General features: G+C 43.0%; 1 protein-coding gene across 1 annotated transcript in view; it reads left to right on the top strand.

Moving 5' to 3' along the window:
* Window positions 1–25,982, top strand: part of Cadps (calcium dependent secretion activator) — a 451,625-nt gene that overhangs the window by 244,329 nt on the left and 181,314 nt on the right. Inside the window, 1 exon segment of the mRNA XM_035452903.1 lies at window positions 25,587–25,698. Coding sequence (XP_035308794.1) covers window positions 25,587–25,698 — 112 coding nt within the window.

The following is a 25,982-nucleotide window of genomic DNA, read 5'->3' as shown; positions in this document are numbered from 1 at the left end:
AGGCTGAATAGATGTCCCTACCCCAGTGTTGACAACCTGGACTGTGTCAACAGATACACTAAATGTAGCCAGGGAGATAAGGACAAAGTCGTCCTCCTTGGAGAATCATTGATTTCACCAAGAATTCCTGATATCTGTGATCTCAAGCCATTTGTATGTTTCAATTCACTAACTGAAACTGGTTGTGGAAGTGTGAGAGTTAGAGAATGTGATCTTTGTCTTCAGAGGAAGATCTGGCTGCCTGGAGGTTGATGCAGAAAACCATCAGTTTAGTACTTTAGTCTTTATACTCTTGGAAAATAGCAACAGCAACAAAACGATTTCAGGGGGCTTGTGTACACATGTGGGTATGGGAGTGCATGTGGACATGGTTCAGTGCTTAAGAGCACTGACTGTTCTTCCTGAGGACTCTCATGACAGCTCACAACCATCCGCATCTCCAGTCCAAGGGAGTACAATGCCTTTTTCTGGCGCCTATGGTACACATACATACATAGAGCCAGGTGAACACCTGTACACATAAATAAAAACTAAAATCGAGAGGAGAGAGAGAAAGGGAGGGAGAGAGAGAGAGAGACAGAGACAGAGACAGAGACAGAGACAGAGAGACAGAGAGAGAGAGACAGAGAGAGAGACAGAGAGAGAGAGACAGAGAGAGAGACAGAGACAGAGAGAGAACAAATTAGCAGCTGAGGTACAGCTAGGAGCAAGGCTTCAGTGAGCAAATCAATTTAGGGGTGATTCTTGGCTTATATTGTCTTAAGAACCAAAAATGAATTAAAATCCATCTGGTCTAGACCATCCAGGAATGGAAGCTGATTCAAGCTCTTCAGTCTGAAGGGCAGGGTGTTGGGTCTCAGTATTAATTAAACACAAGGGAGTTATCAGCCACCTGGAAAGAAGAAGCAAGCATGTCCCCAAAGCCTTGTGCCTCACCTCTTTGTGTCCTTCTCTAACTGTCAAGGTGCTGAAGAATAAGGCCTGAGGGGGGCCCTCCTTCTATCTAGTGTCTGTCTCTGAGGGTTCAGCTCTGGCCTGGGACAGAGCCATGTCACATAGATGCAGCCTCAGAAACTGCACCCTCATGTGTGGGGCTCTCCTCCCAGAGAAGGACATATCCTTTCCTTGTTCTGTTCTGCTTTTATATAAATGGGATCGAGTCCTGCTTCACTGTGAACTCTAAGTGCAATTACCGTTTATTCTTCACTTAAGTCACTGGATTCAAACAGTAGCTAAGAATTCGGAAGACTTACTGTGTTCTTAAACATCTCTAAAGCAGCTGAAGTTTTTCTTAGTTAAAATGTCGCTGCAGTAAATGGAAATATACTTGAGAATGTGGAATTAAAATGCAGCATTGCTGAATTTTAGCACTCTCTGCAAGTTGACCAATGACAAAACTGGGGAAGCATTTACAGCCCAGGACTGCCATCTAGTGACTAAATCTTGTCATAATGCCCTGGTTTCCGTTCTTGATTTGGTTTTGGTTTTTTGTTTTGTTTCTGCATTTCACCAACTTTTTATATATGACATAGGGTCTCTTACAAGGGTAAAATCATTCATATGTCAGAGTACTTATGCCTCTTACTTAGGGTTTAAATAATGAAAAGTAATATAAGAAAGAACCAGAATCTATTTGAAAAAAAATACCAGCAGCCAGTGATTGGTTCTTTGGAAGATACTTTAATGTATTTTAAATTTGATCAGTGCTCACTGCCTACTTTTAACATGCTATGGCAGGTAAGCCTGTGAGCATCAGGTTATGGAAAATAAATCCTACCTGCATGTGGGTATGGGCTTGATTTTCTTCTGATGGGACTTTCCGGGGGCTAAGGGACAATGGGAGTCTGATACCCAAGCAATGAAATTTTGCTTGTCCTGCTGTCTGTAACATCCTAGTATGGAATACTCCACATTAAAGGAAATACAATCAATATTTGTGGCTGAAAGTGCAAGGTGTCCAAAAAGTCAGTTATTTTACTTCACTCTGTCTTCCTTTCATGTCCCAAGTCCTCTGAGATATAGGGAAGGTCTCCTTGAGAAAGAAGACAGACTCTCTCTCTGGGGATACAGACAAAGCAATAGGCCACACCAGCACCAGGGAACCAATTATAGGCAAGTGAGAAGGAAGCCACATCATACAGATGACTGCCAGAGAGGTAAATAAGGACTGGAATTTTCCAGAAAGATGTAGTGTGTGGGTGAGTGGGACTTATGTAAAAATAAGAGCTATTACCAATGGCTTGAAGAACAGTCCAAGGAACAGAACTTGGCATCCGGAGAGGATGAGGTCACCACTGAGACTGAAAAGGAGAATGGAAGGAGCACTTCCATGCTTTGAGGCTGGTGTTCTGGTCTGCCTCTGTGGTACCTACAACTCTGCGAGGAGTTGTTTTCAGCATCCATCTCTTGGTACTTCTCTCTCCATCCTTCCTCTTAGACAACAGGAATAGGCAGCTCTCAGCTTGTGACAATGAGGGTTCACTTCCTAGAGACATCTGTGATTCTCCGATCTCTATGGATCTGTCTAGACTTTTCATTCATTCTTCCATTCATCCACACTGCATTGGAAAATCTTCAATGTCTTAGAGATCAAGTGACAGAAAGAAAGCTGCTGGACTCAAGGTCATGCTCTTGTTCACCCTAGGCACTTTACAGATGCAGTGGGAGAACAGAGAAAGGACGGACTTAGCATCACAAAACAGACATGGGACTAGAGACCATGCCTCTACCTTCTCAGCTCATTGTCCCTCCAGCCCACTGCCTGAATTCTGCAAGAAACAAAGGAAGGCATGCTTCTCCCCTGGTCTGCAATCTCTGCAGGAGGTGAGGGATTCTGACCAAGCCCACAGCTGAGACATCAATCCAGAAGCATGACCTAGCAGATGATGGGAGCCAATTCTAGCTGGAGCACCAGAGATGTGGATTACAAGGAGAGTACATTTACTAAATTCTAGGTCAACTCCCAACAAGTAGGAATCATAACTACATTAACACAGGCTTCACAAAGCTCACTCTGAAGTCAGATCAGTCTGGACTTGAACTCCAACTTCTTTAGTCCCTTCTCTACTTCTTTGAATCTCAGTTTCCAGGTCTATAACATGGAAGGAATATTAATTACTACCCCATAAGTTTGTTGGGACGTTTAAACGATATAGTGGAGTATTCAAAATAGTACCTAGTGTGGTGGCTGCTGAAAAGGTGCTACAATAATATAATCCTTGTTTTAATTGTTGTTTAGATGAATACCTTTAATCAAGTTACTTAGACTCCAAATTTCACTGTCTCCATGATGGGAGTGAAAGCTCCACTTTGCAGTGCTGATTTAATAAGATCTGATAGGAAACATACTTAGCACCACACTAACACATGGACCTCCATCAATGTTGTTAAGCAACCTAAATGATAATAGTCCTTCATCCCTGCTTGGCATCTTGTCCTGCCAAAACGAGGGTGTAGATTTGTCTGGCTAAGTGGTTTTCTTTCCAGCAGGGTTAAATAAAGCATAATAATAGAAGCATGTCTCAGTCCTGCAAGAGAAAAAAAGACCACTAATCCCAATAATAATACATGCTCTTTTTAAATTGAAAACAAATGTAGTGTTCCAAACAGGCAGAACAGACTTTCTGCCCCTAAATACACCACACAAACAAAGCCATCAGAATGATCCATATTCACCACCTCAAAACGGGGGGGGGGGGCAGGAGGAACTGCCTGCAGCAATCTCTTTCCCCCAGTAATGTGAGGATAAGTTCCTGTGATGCCCCCTCCAAAAGAGAAGTCACCAGGAAGAAGGGAGGAAACACAGGGTATCAAATTTAAAAATACCAACATGAGTGGGGAAACAAAAACCTCAACAAGATGCATATCAAAATGTTTTGATGGCTCTTAGAAATTGAGCAGTTGGGACTGGGGGATGCTAGAACCAAAGAAACAAAAAATATGTAGGAACTGTAAGGATTCAGACCTTATGCTGGCCTGCCTGCCTCTCTTACCTGGCAGAATGCACTCAGGCAGTACCCTGTTCAGCCCAGGTGCACAGGGTCCTTTAAAAGAAAGACTTCTCCTCACTTACGCTCTCTTTCCTCGAGCTCTCTTTCCTGCTGTTCCCCTGGGGCAGACAGGATTTTTCCTGTCTCCCTCTTCTCTTCTGTCCTCTCTCTGTCTCTCTTTACCTCTCTTCTCTTTCCTTTCCCCTTCCCTGCCCTTTCTAATAAAACTTCTCACTTAAGCTCTGTCTGCCTGGCATGTTTGTCCCTCGGCCTAGTTCACCCTCTCCCCCACACAAGGTTCCCATATTGCATTATTGTAACGGGAACAACGGATGTCTCTAACTCTGCTGTCTTGGTCAGCATCCTGTTGCTGTGGAACAGTGTCTGACTCCACCTGATTAAGAAAGATGGAACTCGCTTGGTTCTCAGCCCTGGAAGCAATGAAGCAGGTACATCAGGTGACAACAGAGCAAACGTTCTAGCCTGAATCCCTTACCTTCTTCTTAAAAAGCCACAAGTGATCCAAGCAGGGTGGGACACCCCTGTGGCAGAACTTCAAGTTTGAGGAGACACATAGGGAGACCCTGTCTCAAACAAACTAATGACATAATATGAACCCCACCTCATGACCTCACCAAATTCTAACTGTCTCCCAAAAGTACTGTTAAGATGCCTTTGGGAACTACAGTTCCAGCACATGAATCCTGGAGAGATGCAGTCAAACAATGGCAGGTCCACTCTTTGATTGTAGGCAGAGGAGATGCAGGAATTAGAGAAATCCTTCTCTTGGAAAGCATCACAATGAAGATACAGTATCTCTTTTTCTTTTAGTATTAGTATGAATTATCTAAAGCTCCAAAATGATATTTTTATACCTGTACCAGATGCACCTCCATCACATTCAGTCTCCTTTCAGTTCTTTGTCCCCTTCCTCACTTTCCCCTAGTTGGATGCTTCTCTTTCATATCTGTTTTTAAAATTTTAGATTCTGGAAATGAGAGAAAACATGTGATGTTTCTCTTCTGAATCTGGTTTATGTTGCTTAACATTGTGATCTCTAATTGCATACATCTTCTGGCAATTGACACAATTTGTGGGGGGTGTAAACTCCTATGATATCTGTCATTTGGGACCTGGGTCATTTCACTTAAGATGTCTTATTCCATCCAGTTTCCTAAAAATGACATAGTTTTGTTCATCTTGATGGCTGACTCAAATGTCATTGCATCTGTGTGTTGCATCTATTTGTCTGTTCATGCATTTCTGTGCAGCTACTGCCACTATGAACATGGGTGTGTAGGTAGCTGTGTGGTGTGCTGACTTTAATTTGCTCTGATAGAGCCAAGAGCAGTCCTGGTAGCACTGAGTTTTAGGGATCCTCTTGTACTCATCTCCATATTGGCTGACTTAATTCTCATTCCCACCAACACAGACAGGTCTAACAAAGGCCATTCTGGAGGACTGATGGGACTCAGGTTCATCTAGAAGCATCTTTCTCTCATCTTTCAACTTACTGACTGACATATTCTGAAACATTACTGTTACTTGTGGTCTGAAAAGATGGAAGGGTCTTCCTTAATAAGTTGCTTCTGATAAATGCTGTAGTGGGTGGAATTTTCTAGGAGCCATTAGGATTTCAGAATTCAAGTTCACTCTTTATTTGTCCTGTCATTAAGAAGAAATGAATTAAAATATTATTTAACTTATGCAGTGGCTATCTCTGTATAGAATCAGATATCTTACTTAAATTATAAAGTTGATAGAATAGAGGGCCATTCTATAGAGACTTTTCTGTAAAAACAGGTCATAATGTTTCAGTTTTATAGACCAGGTGTTATTTGTCATAACCATTCAGCTCTACAGTTGCAGAGTGACAGTATCTGCAGAGAAGTATAAGTGAACAGACATAGATGTGCTGCAGAAAACAAAGCCAGACAATAAACAGATTTTTGCTCAAAGACCCTAGTTTGCCAGTTCTCAGGTTAAACCATCCTCAGTCATCAGCATTCCAGGAATAATAGATTCTTGAACATCAGTGCAAAATATTACCTGAGGAAAGCAGGGACCATTCCTTTGTAAAATCTGGAATATCTAGAATAGTGTGGTAATTTATTGGGTGCCAGTGAATGAGTTGAGAAAACACTAGGGGAAAAATCATATTTTCCAAGTAGTTTCTCTATGACGAGCCCAAAAGAACTCAATAGAGACAAGACTTAATTAAGAGATTTTAAGAAATGTTCATGGCAGTGAGATGGCTCAGTGATAAGTCACATGCCACACAAACCTAATATCAATATCTAAGATCAATGCCTGAACCCACAGTGGAAGGAGAGAACCAACTCATGAAAGTTGGCCGCTGATTGCACACACTCACAGTGTACACACACACACACACACACACACACACACACACACACACACTACAGTAGCAAATTATTTTAAAAAAGAAAGGAAGAAATATCAAATTATTTAGTAATTCCAGCTATGCTGTATTGCATAATATGACAGTGGCTCCTTAAAGAAAGGGCACATGTGAAACAGGAAGGAATGAGTGGAAGCAGGAAGCAGGTGAAGAAACAGAGGGAACTCTGCCTTACTAAAGCCCCTTCTCTCAAGCTAATTTATCTACAGTCCTGGCCTGCTTTAAATGAAAGGTCCCATCAGTCCATGTAAGTGGACACCATAGGCCACAGGCACAGCTGTATCTGTACCCCAATAATGTCAATGAAAGTTTCTCTCTCTTCTCTCAGCGGTGTTCTCCATGTTGTCCTCATTCTCTTCTTTGGAAGCACAATGGTTACTGCTAGAACTTCATGGAGTATATTTTATGATGTAGTGACTCCAACAGAAATGCTCTGCTTCCCCCTAATTTCAGACATCTTGTTGTTGATCTTATTGAATGAACTGAGTCAGGAACCTATGAAATACAATGTCAAAAATGTCCAGCTTTCAATCCAGGAATGGGATCATCTTTACCTAAAATATGCTTGGACCAAAGTAAGCAGAGGTGATTCCCAGGTTAGCACTGGGATGCTGTAGTCACAAGAACATAGAGCAGGCAGCTTTGCCTACTTCATTCTGTTCCCTTGGGTCAACTGCCTGGCCACTGTTGGCTCATTCATCCTCACAGACCTGCAGATCTCTGCCCTGTATCCAGCACCTAAGCTGGCCTTCCTCCACAATCACCAATGAAAGATCTCTGAACAAGCAACTGACATAGATGCCAATGTTATCATGGGGGTCCTAAGTAGCCTTTCCTTTCATTCTGGTATTTATTAGGCTCCTGCAATATACATCTCATTTGTTAGACAGCATACATTCATTGCACACATTGAGAGGTTTCATTATGACATTCTCATAAATGTGTGTTGTATATTTTGCTCATATTGACACCCCATCCATTAACCTCCCTTGTCACTCTGTCCCTGCCTTCCTACCAGTCTACTTTCTCTTCCTAAATAGTCTCCCTTTTATTGTTAACATATCGTCTTATATATGTTTTTAAATCTAGTGTCTGTATATCAATGAAAACATGATATTTGGCTTTCTGCATCTGACTTTTTCACTTAACATGTTCACCTCTAGTTCTGTCCATTTTCTACAAATGATATAACTGTATGCATTGTGTGTGTGTGTGTGTGAGAGAGAGAGAGAGAGAGAGAGAGAGAGAGAAAGAGAGAGAGAGAGAGAGAGAGAGAGAGAGAGAGAGAGAGAGAGAGAGAGTTAATACGTATTCTAAGCCACTGTCATGGGGTTTGGGTACTTCTGTGTTATGTTGGCTTAGACTGACAGTCTTTATTCAAGAGCAGTAGTTAAACTGATTTTAGTCTTTTGAAGAACTACACTCATTTCCGTGCTGGCTATGGAAGCTGCATTCCTATCATTGCTGTATTAGGGTTCCTCTCTCCCCTCATTCTCAGCTTCTTGTTTTTTTTTCCTTGATAGTGACCATTCTACTGGAATAAGATGGAATCTTAATGTAGTTTTGATTTGCATATTCCTGATGGTTAAGGATGTTGAGGGTTTTTTCCTTGTATATTTATTGACTTTCTATGCTCCCATAGCGCCTCTTCTTTGCTTTTATAGATCTGATAGTGCATGCTTAGTTCATTCTGGAGCTTCTATCACAGCCTAGAGATGTTCCATGAGAGCAGAAACCATATCTGTAATAACTCCAAATATAGGAAGTGCTTGATACATATTTAGAGGTTCAAAAATGAGCACAAAGCTTAATATGTATCGTAAAAGCAAAAGGAGAATCCTGAAGGCTATCCAGTGGCTTTCCAGCACACTTCCCTTGACCATCTTGAGAAGTACCCATTCCATTCCCATTGTTTACAATGTATCCATCCTTACCACCCATTTGAATTGTCCCATAGTGATGGATTCCCACATCAGCACCACTGCTCTCCTCTGAACTAGAGTGCTCATTTTCTCTACCATTCATTTATCAGTTCATTGGATGCTGCCTTGGAACATCTATGGAACTATATTAAACTATCTGGGTCCTCTGTGTAGAGATTTAATTGTTCAGCTGATTACTCAGTTTTTCAAATAAACTTAGGAGAGAAACTATAAGAAAGACATAATGCAGTGCCTCTAAATCTCACCATGTGGCTTATAAATAGTAGACTATCCACTCATGTCTATTGAGAATGTAATCATACATTTTTCCCAGGTTACCAGGGTACCATAATGTAAAATCTAAAAGATATCTGTTCAATCAATAAAGTTCTGAATACAGGAAAAGTGGGGGAAGAGTTGCATTCTGATCTAAACTTCATGGAAAGACACCATCTCAGAACCTGAGTGGGGGTAAAGTACATACTCAAAATGCCAGAAGATACCATGATTGAGGGGGGACCCCTCAGGCACTGGTCCCTGTTCTGACCTGGCTTCCAAGCCAGTAAGTGCTACTTGCTGGCACATTTTTTTTTTCTATAAGATTTTTCTTTTTCAATTTTAGAAGAACATTTAAGTAAAACACCCATTTTTCTTACAAAATGTGTTCAAATTTACTCCTTTTAATAAAATATGGACATCATAACAACATACAGATCACATATAATGAAATCTATTAATATTTGACACTGAGAAATACTCACCAGCTTATAAAACAGTAGTCAAAGCTACAATACAAAGTTGTTGAAAGGAATCAAAAGCTGATGTATGTAGTGCTGAATTCTGTCTGTGGGGCATGGTTTTTGTTACTATAATGCGTAAATGTAGACTCATATCTCAGACACACTATAATATGATCCCTCAATATAGACTGAGCAAGCCAAGGCCCTTAGATGTGGTCTTCCAATTGCAACATGAACCCTTATGGAAAATAGTAAATACAAGTCCAACTTACAGATTGTCCCTCAATAGACTTGCCAAAGAGGGGCTAAGTTATCACTTGTCCCACTCATATTTTTCTTGACAGTTTTTTCTTGCTCCCTCATTCACAGACATAGCTTTGTTTTATGCTGCCTTATGTAAAAGAGGAGAAAAATGCTTCAACGCCCTAAACATCACTAGCATTTGTGCCTGACACAAGCAGAAGGAGGCAGGAAGAGTCTATCCAAACAGCCCAGAATTCTCATGCTAGACACATATTGACTTTTTAATGATGTAGATAATTCATAAAAATGTATACACATTCATAATGGGTAATGAAGTTAACATCCTCTGCTTAAAGAGATGAGACTAATGACCACAATTCTGTGAGTTTTCTTGAATCATTGATGGGAGAAATAAACTTGATTTTATTGTGTTCATAATGAACTGACTGCCAGGAGTTTAAGCCATGGTAGTAAAGTTGGAGAGAGAAAGAGCATTAATGGGCAAAAAATAAATAAAGGCACATAGATTCCTTTAGGGGAGAGGAAGCTGAAGTACAATGGTCAAGTAACACATAATGGTGTACAAGAAAGAGGTAAATCCATGGAGTGGTGGTCACAAGGTCATAGAGTTGGTTTTATAACCTGAAAATTATGTGAGGATATAAAACACTAGTGGCACAGATTCCTAACAAATGACTATGTGTTGTCTCTTTCTCTCTCCCTCCCTCTCTCTCTCCTTTCCCCTCCCTCTCTCACTCATGTGTGTTGGTTCCAATTTGTGAGACAGAAATGACATGACGACAGAGCATCCTGTTCTGTTTTCTAGACAAGGCATAATCTGGGGTTTTCTGCATTTTACAAACAAAGCCCAACTTTGGTTAACTGTGACCAACTGAGACATGCAGTTTGAAGTCTATTTGTTGGATATTAAAATGACTACACTGGCTTGCTTCTTGCTTCCATTTGTGTGGGATATTCTTTTCCATCCTTTTATCCTAAGGTGATGTCTATTCCTGATGTTAAGGTGTGTTTCTTGAATGCATCAGAAGGATGGATCCTGTTTTTGTATCCAATCTGTTAGTCGGTGTCTTTTTACTGTGGAATTAATACATTGATATTGAGAGTTTTCATGAGCAATGTTTGTTGACTCTAGTTATTTTGTTGACTCCAGTAATCCCCTCCATCAAAGGCATCTAGGAGGTCTCATGAGATGGGACAGGATGTTTGGAGGTCAGCCAAATCCCTGAATGACAATTTCTGTACCTCCCAGGAGCATCTCTGTTCATCTACTTCTACTTCGGCCTCTACTTGGTCAGAGCCATAGATATTAGGGTCACTTGAGTAATGCTGAGGTTGGCTTTGTGCTTATAGATTGCATGTAGAAGGTTTGGTCATGAATGCCTTTATAGTTCTTAGGACTCTGTATAAGCTCTGGACCCTGGAGCCTTGAGAGACTCTAGTTGCCTGCCTTATCCCTGGGTCATGTCAATACACTTGCTCATTAGGGAACCACCATAGTACTTATGGCAGCCTTAACCAAGTAGCCAGGCTTCAGTCCAGTTATCACATTGTGGCTCTACCCTGTTGATGCTTACAAAACAGGGAGGTCATTTTGAATCCAACAACATTTTTAAGTGTATGTTCCTTGTGTGGGTGCAAGAGATTTATATCACAGTGGAGGGGGTTTCTGACAGGTCTGGGTTCCGTGGGATATGTTTTTCTCATGGAGGCAACACAGACCAATCTACAGAGCATGGAACAGAAACAGGATGTCTTAGTTTGGGTTGCTATTGGTATGATGAAACACCATGACCAAAGCAACCTGAAGAGTAAAGGTTTTATTTAGCTTATGGTTCCACATCACAGTTCTTCACCAAAAGAAGTCAGGACAGGAACTAAAGCAGGGCACGGATAGGGAGACACAGAAGAATGCTGCTTACCAGCTTGATCCCCATGGCTTGCTCAGACTGATTTCTTGTAGAATTCAGAATCACCAGCCCAGGGGTGACCCCACCCACCATGGGCTGAGCCCACCCTCATCAGTCAATAATTAAGAAAATGCCCTACAATATGACCATTGATCTCCATCAATTCCTTTCTATCTTTGCTTACAATCTTCTTGCATACTACCACATTCCCAACACCACTATCCCTTAAATCTACTGTGTCTTCCATTGCACTAGCTAGCCAGACAGTGACACAAATACATATACTTGTCACCATATGTGAACCGGAAAGTAAGTTCCCTGAGGGTAGGCACCAAAGCCTGGAAACATGTGGTTTTACAGTACTCACAAAATAAAACATTCTGTTTGAGCATCAAACCTAGAATTGGGTTCTGAAATTTATTTGATGTCATTTTAGAAATGTCCTGTGCTTAAATCAAAATGGAAGTTTTAGGGAGACATGTCTTAATGCTAGTTGGGCCAATACTTCAAAACAATCAGACCAGATGTACAGTGAGTGTTTGCCTTGTAAAAGAGTCACATTCATATCAGTGGGAACTGTCCCATTGTGAGCATCATTATGGTGCCAACCACAACCCATCTCCTCCTCTTCTGAGTGGTGTGATCTTTTCAAGTGATTGACCCGCTTTCAACTGACTTTGTTGTGTCATGAACTTCCTCAAGATAGCATGTAACTCTTCTAATCCCCCTTGTTTCTGGCTCTTGTCTGTAATTATATTGTATGTTCTTGTTTATTTCTTACTTGTAAATGCTCGTTAAGAACTCCTAATGCAACTTATTTCCATAAACCACACATACAAACAAAAAAAAAGAAAAAGAAAATGCCCTATGGCCAGAACATGTGGAGACATTTTCTCAGTTGAGATCCCCTCCTTTCAGATAACTCTAGCTTGTGTCAAGTTGACACAGACTACCAACATACAGGATTATGTTATTAACTATTAGATACAGGGCTTTATCAATTAGCTATTTCTATGTAACAAACCACCCCAAAGACATACTCATTATCCTCATTCACTTATTCTTTAATTAGTTGAGGTTGGTTGATCCAGGATAGTCCACTGGATTGCACTGCTTCGAGCTGTGGGCCTGACTGGTTTTGGCTCTTTGCTTTCTGTTGAGTCCAAACCTTCTCTAAACAGTCCATTCCATTCTAAATCAAGTCTTTGGGGACAGTAGCTATCTGGAGGAAGCTTTGCTTATGGTGCTCAAGGAGAAGAAGTCCAGTCTTCAAATTCATCTAAAGATCATGTTTACATCAGTCTACTGATGCTCCATTGGCCCAAATGACAAGGCCAAGATGCAGGGATGTGTACTCCAGCTAGAAAGAGAACAAAGTAACAGTCAGATGGATAGAGCTGACATTCAGGGGACAGGAGGGAAGATTGTCTTTGGGAGAAGGCAAGAGAGAAATAATTTCACTGAACAGTAAGTAATCTTGGTCTACCCCAGACCCATTTCAGAAAGCCCATCACAGGGAGGTAAGAGAGTTGGTGATGAAAGGAAGTGTTCCAGGTGGTTGGAGATCAATGTCATAGAAGAGGAGAAAGGGTTCTTAGACTTGCTCTCTTGCTTTTACTGCTAAAAATTCAAAATGCACATTCAAAGCCTACTTTCCATTTGCTCAGAGAGGAAACAGAGGCTCAGATGGTTTGGAAACATTTCAAAGGTCAATTCACACCGTGGTGTTCTGAATCCCTGCTAGCTAGCACTTACACGTCTTTGAGACACCACTACATGATTGTCACCACAGTCTTTGTCAGTAAGAATTATGGAAACTTCATTGAAAATAACCCTAAAACCATGAGCCAAAATTAATCCTTTTTCCCTTTAAGTTGTTTGATTGAGGCATTTTGTCACTGTGACAGAAAGTAATTCATACAACAGGGAAGGAAAGTGGACAGTGCAAGAGAATGAGACAGCTGAGTATAGACTCAGGCTCCCAGACTCCATATCTTGCATTCTTGGTCCTATAATCCCTGGGTAAGGGTCACTACCGGTAACCATGAACTTTTGTTTATACTGGTATGCATAAGCACTTACAGCCCCTTGAGAGAAATGCTCAGTATATATGTGAGTGCTTGTGCATACAAGTATAAACACATAGGGAAGCCAAGGCAGATGATGTTCATGTATCCATTTCCCAGACCTGAAAGCTGAGGGCTGAGGTTAATAAATGTGTCTGTTTTATGATGGGACCTTCTGGCTGTGCAGTTCTCCCTTGATACACCTCATTTGTACACAAGGGCTGGAGCTGGAGAGGTTCTTGGGGCTCTGTCTCTCCTCACTGCTTTTTCTGCTTTGCTGTAGGTAGACCTTGCTGGCCAGTAGGCCTGTGATGTACTTGGAATTTCCAGGAGCCCAGGCCCTCTGGAGACATTATCCTAACTTGATACAGAGTGGGCTTTGTATTGTCTTGAGTCTTCTGGATGCTGCACGGAGTCCTAAGGCAGATTCTCATTGAGCTTTGGAATCTCTCAGTTATTTCCAAGAATCACAGGCTGTATAGCCATGATAACTAGCTCAGGTTACAAAAGGCATCCTAGGGAAACAGTCAGTGTTAGGAATGCATGCATGTGGAGGTGACTGGGTCACCCAGGAGAGAATGATGCCTTCTGTCCCTTTGGCCTCTGATGCTCGGGCAACACATCATATTTGTAAGGACTTGCAGCAAGCAGATGATTACAGAAAGCCAACTAAAGAATGGAGAGGCAGGAGTTCCTTGGACTGGCAGGATGGATCCCTCAGCAACAATGGCACAGACACTCTGTGATTCAGACCATGGCCATTCTTTCCCATACTAACCAGTTTCTTTGGAGATTTTTTTTTCTGCTGACCATCTAAGTTCTTTGCTGTGAGTTCACCTTTGGGGAGTAAATCACACAATACAGGTTCTCAGTGCTGGAGACAGGCTCCTAATATCCAGGCCGTGGGACCTCTGGTTCCCAGTGTAGCACGTGAGGAACTCAAGCATCCTTCTCAGCCTCAAAAGAGAAAAAGCTGAGCAAATCAGTCAGTGTCTCCTCTTACAGCCAGCACAGAGCTCCAGCTGCAGGGCAAGACACTGAACCTGACTGTGAGGTTCGAACAGGCAGCTTCAGAGACTCATAGCTGTTTGGGGGATGGGTTGACAGCTAGGGACAGAAGTTACCTTGGACCTGGCCCTGGACTGAGTTCTTTGTTCTCAGTACATTCACCAAAATTTGCTTCTAGGAGGAATTGCAAGGTGTACTAAAAGACAAACATTTTTATAAAGAGGTAGATCAAACATTAAAACTAAACTTAGAAAAGGACAGTTGAAACTATCAGAACAGGAATTTATAACTATAATTTCCATACTCAGATTCTAAAGTTCCTAAATTCGGGTGCTTTGGCTCAAGTTTTCAACGTTTTTGTTTTTTGAGACAGGGTTTCTCTGTGGCTTTGGAGGTTATTCTGGAACTAGCTCTTGTAGACCAGGCTGGTCTCAAACTCACAGAGATCCTCCTGCCTCTGCCTCACGATTGTTGGGACTAAAGGCGTGCACCACCACTGCCCTCAAGTTTTCTACTTTAAGGTGGTATGCAAGCAGCATGCATTCAGTGTGCACTCAGAAATGACACTTCAAGTTGGGGCAATTCACTAGTGCCTGGCTGGACTATTAACATGTTATATAATCCTTGCCCCAGACACCCAGAGGAATGAAGAGCATTATGGCCCAGGCAGTCACTTGATCTTGAGGACAAGTCACCAGGAACCTATAGTATATCATGTGGCTCAGCTGTGACCTTCACCAGTTACCATATTCAGTGTTTTCATCTTACATTAGTTTCAGCTTCAAAAGCATTTGTTGGAGTGTAACCCATTTTAAGGTGAACCTCTGCCATGGAAAAGTGTTGATAGTATGTAAGAAAAGATATGTAATCTTGGCAGAGATAGAAACTTCAGTTAAAAAGGGAAGCAAAAGAAAATTCTAAAAACCAAATACCCAAGCACTTGTTTTTGTTTGTTCGGTTGTTTTAACAGAAATGGCGGTGCCCTTTTTATTGAATAATAAACAATCAGCTAAAGTCACACCATTAGTGTGGTCTTTTATATTTGCAATGTTCTGTGCACTGTTTCCTCCAGTCTCAGTCCTATGGGTGTTGATTCAGTGATCCCTGTGCACTGGGCACAGAGCTAAATATTGGCACACCACCATGAGAAGGGTGGACTTGGCCTCTACCCTTAGGAAGCTTATTGGTTTTCTTACTCCATCAACCATGCCAAGCACTGATATTTCATGCTTACCTTGAATCTTACCCACATATTTACACAGGTGGGGGATTTATAGCTAGTGACTGTGTTGGCACTCTGTCTGCATCCAGGCACTGTGCTACGTGCTGGGAATTGTGAGGTGAAGGAACCAGACAGCGACCTTGCTCTTGTCACTTTCCAGTCTAGCCAAAGAGACCAAGAGAAATGACCTCAGAAGTAAACCCTGCTGGTGCAAATTGTCCCTGAAGTTCACCTGTTGAGGCCTCTACTGCATCCCCACCACCCCCACACCCTCACCACCTCATACCACCACACCCCTGCCACCCCTACCACCCCCACACCCTCACCGTTCCACCACCCCCACACCCCACTACACCCCCACCACCCCCACACCCTCACCACACCACCACCACTCCTATGCCCCACACCCCTAGCACCCCCACTATCCCCACCCCCCCAGCACCCACATACCCCCACCACCTCTACTACCCTCACACCCCCACCACCCCAGCACCCATTCTTTTCTTAGGAGGTCTGAAGGATGAAATAAGGAGGATGTGTGGGTGGGTGGCTGTCAAAGTCTGCCTGAGCCAGGGAAGTTTTACAGAAGTGAGGAAGCCAAGTGCCCACTGACGCTTGGATACGGTTGGGTCTCGGATTCTGAGACCCTGCAAGGGAAATACCAAGGAGATGAACAAATGCTTTCATCTTTCCAGCTCCCAACCACCTGGTTTCTACACAACTCTTGCCTCTATGTAGATTAAGCAGTACCCTAGCTTTCCTAGTACTCCAAATGCCCCAAATGGCACCCTATCAATTAGTCTGCATGAGACACACTGTGATGGCACAATTGATTCCCTTGGAGTAAGTTATCACACAGTCAGTCGAAAGGCAGGCCAAAAGATTTTAATGCAGTTGCCTCCAGGCAATTATTAACATTCCCTGTTAGCAACAGGACCAGGGCACTTTCATTCCTCAAAATGACACTCCTCTCTTGTTAAAGCCCAGTTAATTTTATGAACTGTACTGATTTAACACCCAGCTCACATGAGCCGTACACCTTGAATAAATGCAAATCCAGTCTCTGTGGCATGAATTATGGCCTTATGCTGAGTATCACCATGGCAACGAAAGACATTGCCCCACCCCCACACCCCACACCAACCTGCAGAAAATCTAGTTCCCCCAGGGTCTTTATATGCCTGACGTGGGTGTGTTCTTGGCTTACATATGCGTTCATAAATATTATTGTTGTCAGAGGTTCCCGGTGGATGTTTGCTGTCGTTTGGGGAGGTACATTCCCTTTATGGCAAATGTGGGTTTTTGTTGTTGTTGTTCATGGGGTAAAATTCTAATGAAAATTACTGCGTGTATTTGATTAGCAACATTTGTTGATAACATATGGTCCAAAGAGGCTTCTGCAAATAAGAGGCTTTAAATAGTAAACAGAGATGTGGCTGAGATGGAGCAGATGCTCTCTGCAAACACACAGTACGAGGTTGCTTTACCAGGAGCTCTCCCGCCCTGCACTCCCTTTCTCCCTAGATCAAAGTGTCCATTTTCAAAGCCTTGGCACCATGTGGTACATTTGCAGAAATAATGTGCTGTGACTTTAGAGTCACCCTTGCCCCTGGAATATGAATTGTCTGCTACTTGTGCTTCTTACTAGACATTAGTACTAATGTAGTGTGACCAAGTGAGTCAGCAGGTTTAAGAAGATCTTGGAGCACTTTCCAGAACCACATGTCTAAAATGCATTGCGGCCCATGGCCTGATTTGCCAGTACACTGCCAGTGCTGCAAAGAGCTCCATGAGGGATGCAGGGCAGCAGATTTTCTCAACATGGGCTGAGCTATCCCGGCAAGCATGCATTCAGAGTTGATCTTGGGGATATAGATCAGTGGTAGAACATTTGACTGCAGAGTTGATCTTACCGGTGTGCTAGGTGAGCATACCTTTGAGGCACTAATGAGAACAAGCATGGTTCCATTGCTGAGCAGGCAATTCTACCACTTACAACAGGGCCTGGCTTTTCTATCAAGGACCAGGGAGTGCACACTTCAGACTTGTGGGCTGTATATCTGCTGCCTAACTCCAGCATTGCAGTGCCACAGCAGCCTCAGACAGCTGAGTGAACAAGCATAGGCACTTGCTGCTTAAACTGTCACCATGCTTCAAACTTGAATTTCAGTGCAGCCTCAGGTATCACAAAATATTAATCTTATTTCATGGTTTTCCACATTGACACGTGGGGAAACTGGGACTTGGGTCTAGGAAGATGGCTCCGTGGGGAAGACCACCTGCTGGATTAGTATGAAGACCAGAATTTGGATCCAAGTAAAAGGTTTAGCATGCCCTCCAACCCCACGTACCTGTATTAACTCCAGCAATGTGAGAAGGGGATGGAAATGGGGAAATAGCTGGAACTTACTGGCTAGCCAACCTGGTTCAGTAATAGACTCTCTCAAGGGAATGAGGCAGAGAGTGGTGGAACAGGACATTCTCCTTCTTCCTCTAGCCTCCACACATACACATACATGGGCTGCCTACACATACACACCACATGTGTGCACAGCAAACACATATGCATACACACAAGGCTTCTTGAAAATGTGAAAACCATTTGAGGCTCATGAGCTATACATAAGCAAGTAGGCAGCTAGAAGTGACCAACAGGCGAGGACTTAGCAATCCTTAGCCTATATCCTGAAAATGGAGGCTTGGTGCATTCTCTATGCCCACTGTTGACTTAAATACTGTGTGTGTAATAGTTACCTTCTGGGGTCATTACTGATCTTTGTATTAATTTTTTCATCATACATATAAATCAATGTACTCATGGCTAATCCCTGGACTGTGGGTCACTTCCAGCTGCCTATTTGCTTATGTATAGATCATGGGCCCAAAATAGTTTTTATATTTTCAAGAATTCTTGTGTGTATACATATGTGTGTGTTGTGTGTACATGTGGTAATTGTTTATGCATGCCTGTACTTTGCTTATATTCCCCTTAACCCTCCCCAACAGGTTTTATACATATATCTTCATATCTATGTATTATATTTATACCATATATATACCTATATATGCTACATTGTATTTCCCCCTTATCCTCTCTTGTTTCCCTTCCCACCATTTAGATTCTTACCTCTCATCCCCTCTTCTACTTCCATGTCTCTCTGTCTCTGTCTCTGTCTCTGTCTCTCTCTCTCTCTCTCTCTCTCTCTCACACACACACACACACACACACACACACACAATGCATATGAGAGAAAACTTTACATTATAATCTCAGTTCTATCCATTTTCCTCTAAGTGACATAATTTCATTCTTCCTTATCACTTTCTAGAATCCCACTATGTGTTCACATATTTTCTTTGTTGTGTTAATGGGCACATAGGCTGATCCCACATCTTGGCTAGTCTGAATAGTACAGTAGTAAACATGGGTTGTGAAAATTTCTGCAGTAAGGACTTGGGTCATTCAGGTGTACATCCAGGTTTGTTTGGAGGAAGCTGTATGCTCGTTTCTGTAGGGTCTGTACTTACTGACATTCTAAGTATCAGTTTACAGGATTTCTCCAGTTCCTCAACAGCTGTTGTTCTTTGCTGTTGTTCTTTGCTAGCTTTTGACTGTGGCAAGATGGAATCTCAACATCTTCATTTGTACTTCCAGGTTCAGTACCATCCCTGACTTATAGAAGGAAACCATGTCTCTCACTCTTAAGTGCTGTCTGCATATGCACTCTCCCTGAGGAGAACATGACACACATAGGGAATATCCTACTGATGCTGGACCTAGCAACATGGGGGATGTCCTACTGATGCTGGACCATATCCTGCTGATGCTGGATCTAGCAACATAGGGAATTTACTACTGATGCTGGACTATATCCTACTGATGCTGGACCTAGAATCACCTGATATGGTGATTTGCTTGTGGTGGCTACTTAGAGAACATGTTCCTGATGAAGAGCAATCCCTAAGTTGTGGTGCTTAGGTATTAATCAATTTGGTTGTCCTCCGAGTTAGTCTCTTGTGCCTTCTTACAAAAGGACTTACAGTGGACAGGTGCAGGTTTCCCACAACGTATTCATTCTCATTTGGAGGTACATCTATGGGTGACTACTTTTCTAAATTTATTCATTTATGTACTTGTGGCTATTTATAACCTATGACACTTTCTAGCCTTGTTGTCACTGGCATCCACATTCCTTCTATCCCTTAACTTTGTGAGCCAACCTATGTTTGACCTGCAAGCCTCCATGCCTGGCTCCCCAGAGAGCCATCATATGCTGTGCTCTGCATGCTGCCAGACACCATAGGCATTCAGTGTCACTGTGCTCCCCAAACACTACCATCTCCTAAAGGAGATAAAGGCCCAAATACAGAAGACTGTCACAGTCATGGTTACCTCCTGTCTCACCTCCACAGCCCCCAGAACTATGACATGATGGTTCATATCCTGAGACCCCTCCATTTCTAGCTAATAATCAAGGAATTACTGTATATTAACAACTGTTCTTGGTGCAGGAAGTAGGATTTGCTGAAAATGTTGCTTCTCATCCTCAAACAACTCAGTGTGTGGAAAGTAAGCCAGTTACACAGAGGTATCTGTCAGACTGTGGGACACTGGTGCATCAGAAGTTCAATACTGGGATTTTGAGATCAGAAACTTGGAGTTTGAATCCCCTATTAGTGATAGGCTGAGATCCCAACCCAGTCACTAAACCTCCTCAACTCTAACTTTCTCCATCTACAGAATTAGGTTGCAACTGGGCATTCTTCCCAGAGCTGTCAGAAGACTTAGAGATGACCCCTATAAAGCTCTGAGCAGAGGGTCTTGGCAAATATAAGCCAGGTGTAATTGGTGGCTCTGTTAGTGTTTTGTAAGCTAGCTGAACAGGGTCACTACAGTGCCATTGGTGATAGAATCACAGAGAAAGGACAGCTCACCCATCGGATTTTATCTGCCTTGTGTGCAGAGAGAAGTCAGTCAGTTAACCTTCCCAGCCTTGGCTTGAGATAAATATTATCAGACTCTGGTCTTTTCAAACCAAAGCCCAGTGGTGTTTCCATTCTGGGGAGCTTTTAAAAGGAGGTTTTCATCTTAGCAGCTGCAGTCAATTGCACAGCAGGAGAAAAGGGCACAGAAAACACAACAAAGAGAAATAGATTTGTTTATTGATGCAAGGCCCACTGAAACTCCAAATTTTGTGATGCATCTCCTCTGGCTAATTTGTGTGTATGTCAAAGGTAGTGTTGTAGAAAACACATTAAACATGGGAAATAAGTCCAAAGCTCAAGGTGACTCAGAATCCCAGCAGTCTCAAAATGGAGCTCCCCTGGAGTTGCAGGGATAATTGTCTAAAGCACCCAAGAGTGTATGTGTGGAAGAAGGAAGGGCTATAGTGGTAGACTTAGACTGTATTTACTTCCTGTCAGGGACCTGGGACACAATACAGAATCTCTATGCCTCAGTTTCCTCAACTGTAACTATATGGGCTCATGAGTGTAGACATTTTACAGAATAGTTAACAAGTTCTTTAAAATGACAATATGCAAATATAACTTGTGATACTTCTAAAATAGTTATTGTGTCTAGCATGGAACTGCCAGAGAACCAATTATGATAAGGGAGACAGTTCTTGCCTGAGCTGAAAAAAGACAGAGAAGGCATTTCCATAACTTTTTTTTCTCTACAGAATAGAGGTATAGAAAGGGTCTGAGAATTAAAATTAAGCCTTCTTGGTAGGAGGGAGCTGGCAGTAGCCTTCACTGAATCCAATCCTTCAGGCAGCACAGAAGTTTCCTGTCAACAGCCCAGGACAGCCCACACTTGCTGCACAGCCATCCTCCAGCCAGGCTCCTCAGCCCAAGGGAGATTGACTCCACGCTGGCTTCAGAGGCCTGTGACAGGATGTCTACAAAGGCCTCTGGCTCAGGAAGAGCCCCAGATTGCTGTAGTGTTCTCCTGTGGCAGTCTTGCAGTTTTTGGTGACATTGTCTGTGAAGGTGGATGTGGAATGAATTCCCAGAGGCAATGGAGCAGAGGAAGTGCTGAGGAAAAGAAAACTCCTTGATGTTTACATACTATTTTAAATGTTTAATTGTGTGTGTACACACACAAGCTTGTGCATGAGTGTGTGTCTGTCTGTCTATCTGTCTGTGTGACTTTGCCCTGAAAATCTGTAGCTGAACTTGATTGGCATAGAATCTCTGTTTTTGCATGCTTCCATGAAAGTCTGAGAGATAAATTGGGACTCAGCTGTGACCTGATGACCCAACTCCCAGGTGGTCACCTCTAATGGCCTGAGTTGCATCCAGTTATCCAGGTTTGAGTCTCATAAGTGCCATGCTGTCCCTCATCTGAGTCATTTTACAGATCTATGGGCAAGGAATCCTTGAATAGCAGCAGGAACCCCACAAACTGAGTTGGTTTGTACTAAACAGCCCAAGAAATCTCTGCAGCAAAGGAAGGCCCAGCTGCATGGGTGGTACAGGCTTGAAATCCAGCTCCTGGGAAGGCTGAAGCAGAAAAGCCTTCGCTGGGCTAAAGGCCATGCTGGGCTACAAATGAATTCATTGTCAGTCAGAGAAAATCAGTGAGAAACCCTGTGTCAAATAACAATGAAAGGGAGGATTTGGGGTCTAGTACAGTGGTAGAATACATGTGTGAGACCCTAGTTCAATTCTCAGTCCAGAAAAGACCAAGAAGAGGAAGAGGAAACAGGAAGGAGCAGAAGAGGGCAGGGCTTTGGGCAGAGCATCCTTGGGTAGCAGCTGTGGTCAATGCGAACAGAGTCAGGCTCTGCTAAATAAGCCAGGAAATCTCTCTAAACCAGCACTGCAGGGTGAGCTGGGCCCAGCAGTACAGGTAGCACTCTGATCAGGTGGAAAGGAAGGGCCTTGTGATCCTGTAACAGGATGGACAACACTTTGAGTTTTCTCACCTGTGAAATGTCAGCTGCAGTGAATGCTTTCCTAGTTATTTAGTGAAGTTGGAGTAGCCACGATGCAGGAGGTGCTTAATAAGTACTGTTGGGTGACTGACACATTATAGGTATGTATTACTGTTACTACGTATTTGCCTACTCTGGGAATAGACAGATAGCCAGGATTTATTGGGGTCTCATCGTGTCCCAAGCCTTTAGCTATTACAATAACAGTTACTGTGAGGTCAACTCACTTTACATTTGAAGGACCCTGGGATGTTAGCTCATCACACACCCTACAGTTTGTATGTGACTCAGCCAGGATTTAAGCAGGAATGTTCTGGTTCAAAACTTTGTCATGGCATCTTTGCTGAGACAGATCCTCCCACCGAAGGTCTTTATGAAGGTGCTGGTAAACACAGGTGGAAGTTCCTGGTTGGTTGTACATGGCTGTGCTGTTTTGTTGAAGGACAGTTCTTTTTATTCTGTCCCATTATCAGTCTGTATCCACTCCCTGATGCTTTTGTGGCTGTTGTGCCTCTGCATTGTTGTGGTTTCATGCACTTCTATCTCCAGGCATCAGGCCCTTCCTTCCTTTCCATTATTCTGGTGATCTGCCCACTCCTGCTAAGGTCCCTATTCCTTTTAGTTTAGTTCATGAGTTTGCTTCATGAAGTACAACATTAAGACTAACAGTCATGGCAAAAGAAATAAAAGCAGCTGATAAGCAGAGTAAAATGTGAAGCCCCTCAAACTCAAAGAAATATCCACAAGGGCTGAAGAGATGACTCATCTGATGGGGGATGTCCTTCTGTATGCTGTGAATATATGTCTCTCTTATTGGTTGATGAATAAAGCTGTTTCAGCCAATGGACAGGCAGGATTTAGCCAGGCTGGAAATCCAAACAAGGATAGAGAAAGGTAGCAAGTGGATTTGGAGACACCATGTAACTGCTGAGGGAGCAAGAGGTCCGGGCATCACCAGTCAGCCAAGACCTCATGCAGATAGACAGATTAATAGAAGTGGGTTAATAATTGAGAGAGCTAGCCAATCTGAAGCCTGAGCCATCGGCCAAACAATTTGTAATTAATAAATGTGTGTTTATTAGGGATTGAACAGCTGAGGGACAGGGCAGAACAGAAATGTTAATCTACATGTGGCACTCAAACATTTGGCAAGAATTTCCATGTAAAACCTGACAAAAGCTTAAAAGGGGATTCTAAACACAAAAGAACAGAATCAAGCATGACTTCTTGGTAACAGCATTTCCTCAACTGGGCTCTGTTTGCTAGAGGCAAGCAGAGGCGCAGCTCCTTAAAGAGAGGTTTCCTGACTCAGCTGAGCCAGGTTTATTTCCCAGCATTCACATGGCAGCTCACAACCACCCCTAGCTCAGTTCCAAAGGATCCAATCCCCTCTTCTGGCTTCTGTAAGCATATATGCAGAACATCCGCACACATCCATGCAAAACACTCATACACACGAAACAAAAATAAATAAATCTCTTTAAGGAATACTCATAAAATGATAATGACAAAATAGGCCAGAGAAAAGGCAAGAAGCAACACCCTGTACAAGGTAAGAATGACACCGTTAGTTTATATTCAACTCCAGATATAGGATGGTCACTGTCTTTATGTGAAGTACCTGAGGAGCCGTTTTCGCAGATTTTGAATATGGTTGCCGATATATACATAAATGATAAAGGTGTTTCTTGATGAGGAAACATCTCTCATCTAGGTCTCTATCTATCCCAAGGAAATTATCAATCAAGGTAATTTCTTTAAGTAGCTTATATCCAACTAAGTTGCTATGATAGACTAATGCTTACACAATCTATAATGTATTTATACAATGTAAAACTGTAGTCATTAAAACCAGATTTCAACAAATGCCTGACAGTATGGGAAATTGGTTGCATAATGCAAAAACAATCTGTAGACAAAAGCTGTTGTCTGTACTATTCCCTGGCCCTGCAAAAGAACATATATTTGATAGTATTTGTTCAGAATATTTGTTCCATGCCGTCCATGTGTGAAGCACTATGCTAAGTCATAAGGGGTGTGCCATAAATGAATAGAGCTCTGTGCTCACAGAGCTGAGAGAATGTAAGAAAATTCTCATCAGTAGTCATGAGCCCATCAGGTTACCACAATTCACTGGTGGTTGGATGCAGAATGAGATGCTGTATTAATGACAGATCAATGTCTGGGCCCAGCTTTGACTGTGAGATCAAAGAACGTGTTTTCTCTTTGAAGGTGACTTTTAGGCCATCTCTGAAATAGGGAGCTGTGCAGGTGACAGGCAGTACAAGTGCAACGAAGGCAAGAGGCCCATGAAGGGAACAGGTGAGAGGGAAAGCACAGAGAAGGGGCAGGGCTGCACCTTGGAACAGTGCCCACAGTGACATGGAAGGGGAAGATAGGCTCAGTGCACATGGCAACAGGACCACAAGACACTCCATTTGCAACTACATTATGGCTGGAGGCAAGGCCTCAGAGTGTGAGGACAGGTGAATAAAGAAACCACATCTGAGGGGCTGCTCCCAGTGTGAGCCACACCCTGGCTCCACCCCCATGCTGGGTAACCCAGACTCTCTTCTGGGCTGAGACTGAGCAGAGAACACCCCCATATTCCTGGCCTTCTCTTTTGCAGACCTTCTTGGTGGGGGAGCTCCATTCAGTCCAGTTTTCTACCTATCCTTGAGAGCAGTTCCTACCTGTGTCCCATAACTATTGAAGTCCCTCTGTAAGAACACGTGTTGGCCCCATCTCACAGTCCAAAATTCCACTGTCCACGAAGCAGGTGTTCCAGGGCCAAGATGAAAGGGTGGTGAATGTGTGCTGGTGCTTGCAGAGAAGAGAGCAGCAACCGGAAACTCTGACTTCCTCTGGTGCTAACTGCAAGGCACTGTGGGAAGGCCCATGGCAACTTCCAGAACATCTGCCTTGTATCCACCTCCCAAGTTAATCCACATTTTCTATCACTCTGGCAGCTTTAGGGGACTCAGACTGGATGTGACAGTCCATGCTGCCTCAGATTAACCCTGCATTTGCTCTTCCTGGGGAAGAGGAGAGTGACCCATTGCCAAGATGTGCCTGTCTACACTGAATCTGACATTCTCTCCACAGCTGGGGCACCCAAGGTGACTTCTCCACAACCCATGCGCTGCCAGCTGTTAAAGTAAAGCTGTTCACAGAGAGCACTGGTGTCCTGGCCTTGGAAGACAAGGAGCTCGGGCGGGTGAGTGCTCCCTATGGCAAGGGGCATGTGACAGAACACAGAGTGGTGTCTGTGGTGCCTCTCCTAGCCTGACATCATGAGGAAGCGGTACAGCAAGTGCTGAGGGGCCTACAGACTGGACTCTGCTGTGTTAGCTGTGAGACGTCAAGCCAGTCTCTCAACCTCTCTGAGCCACAGAGTGTCCTCCATAAACTCTGGCTAACAAGAATGTCCCTCAGAAGACAGTCTGAGGAGACTCCACACCATCAGACCAGAGAGCTAGTTAAGGCAAAGATATGTAACCT

This window comes from Cricetulus griseus (assembly GCF_003668045.3).
Source record: "Cricetulus griseus strain 17A/GY chromosome 1 unlocalized genomic scaffold, alternate assembly CriGri-PICRH-1.0 chr1_1, whole genome shotgun sequence".
NCBI classification, from domain to species: domain Eukaryota; kingdom Metazoa; phylum Chordata; class Mammalia; order Rodentia; family Cricetidae; genus Cricetulus; species Cricetulus griseus.
This window is presented reverse-complemented; position numbering and strand designations above follow the sequence as displayed.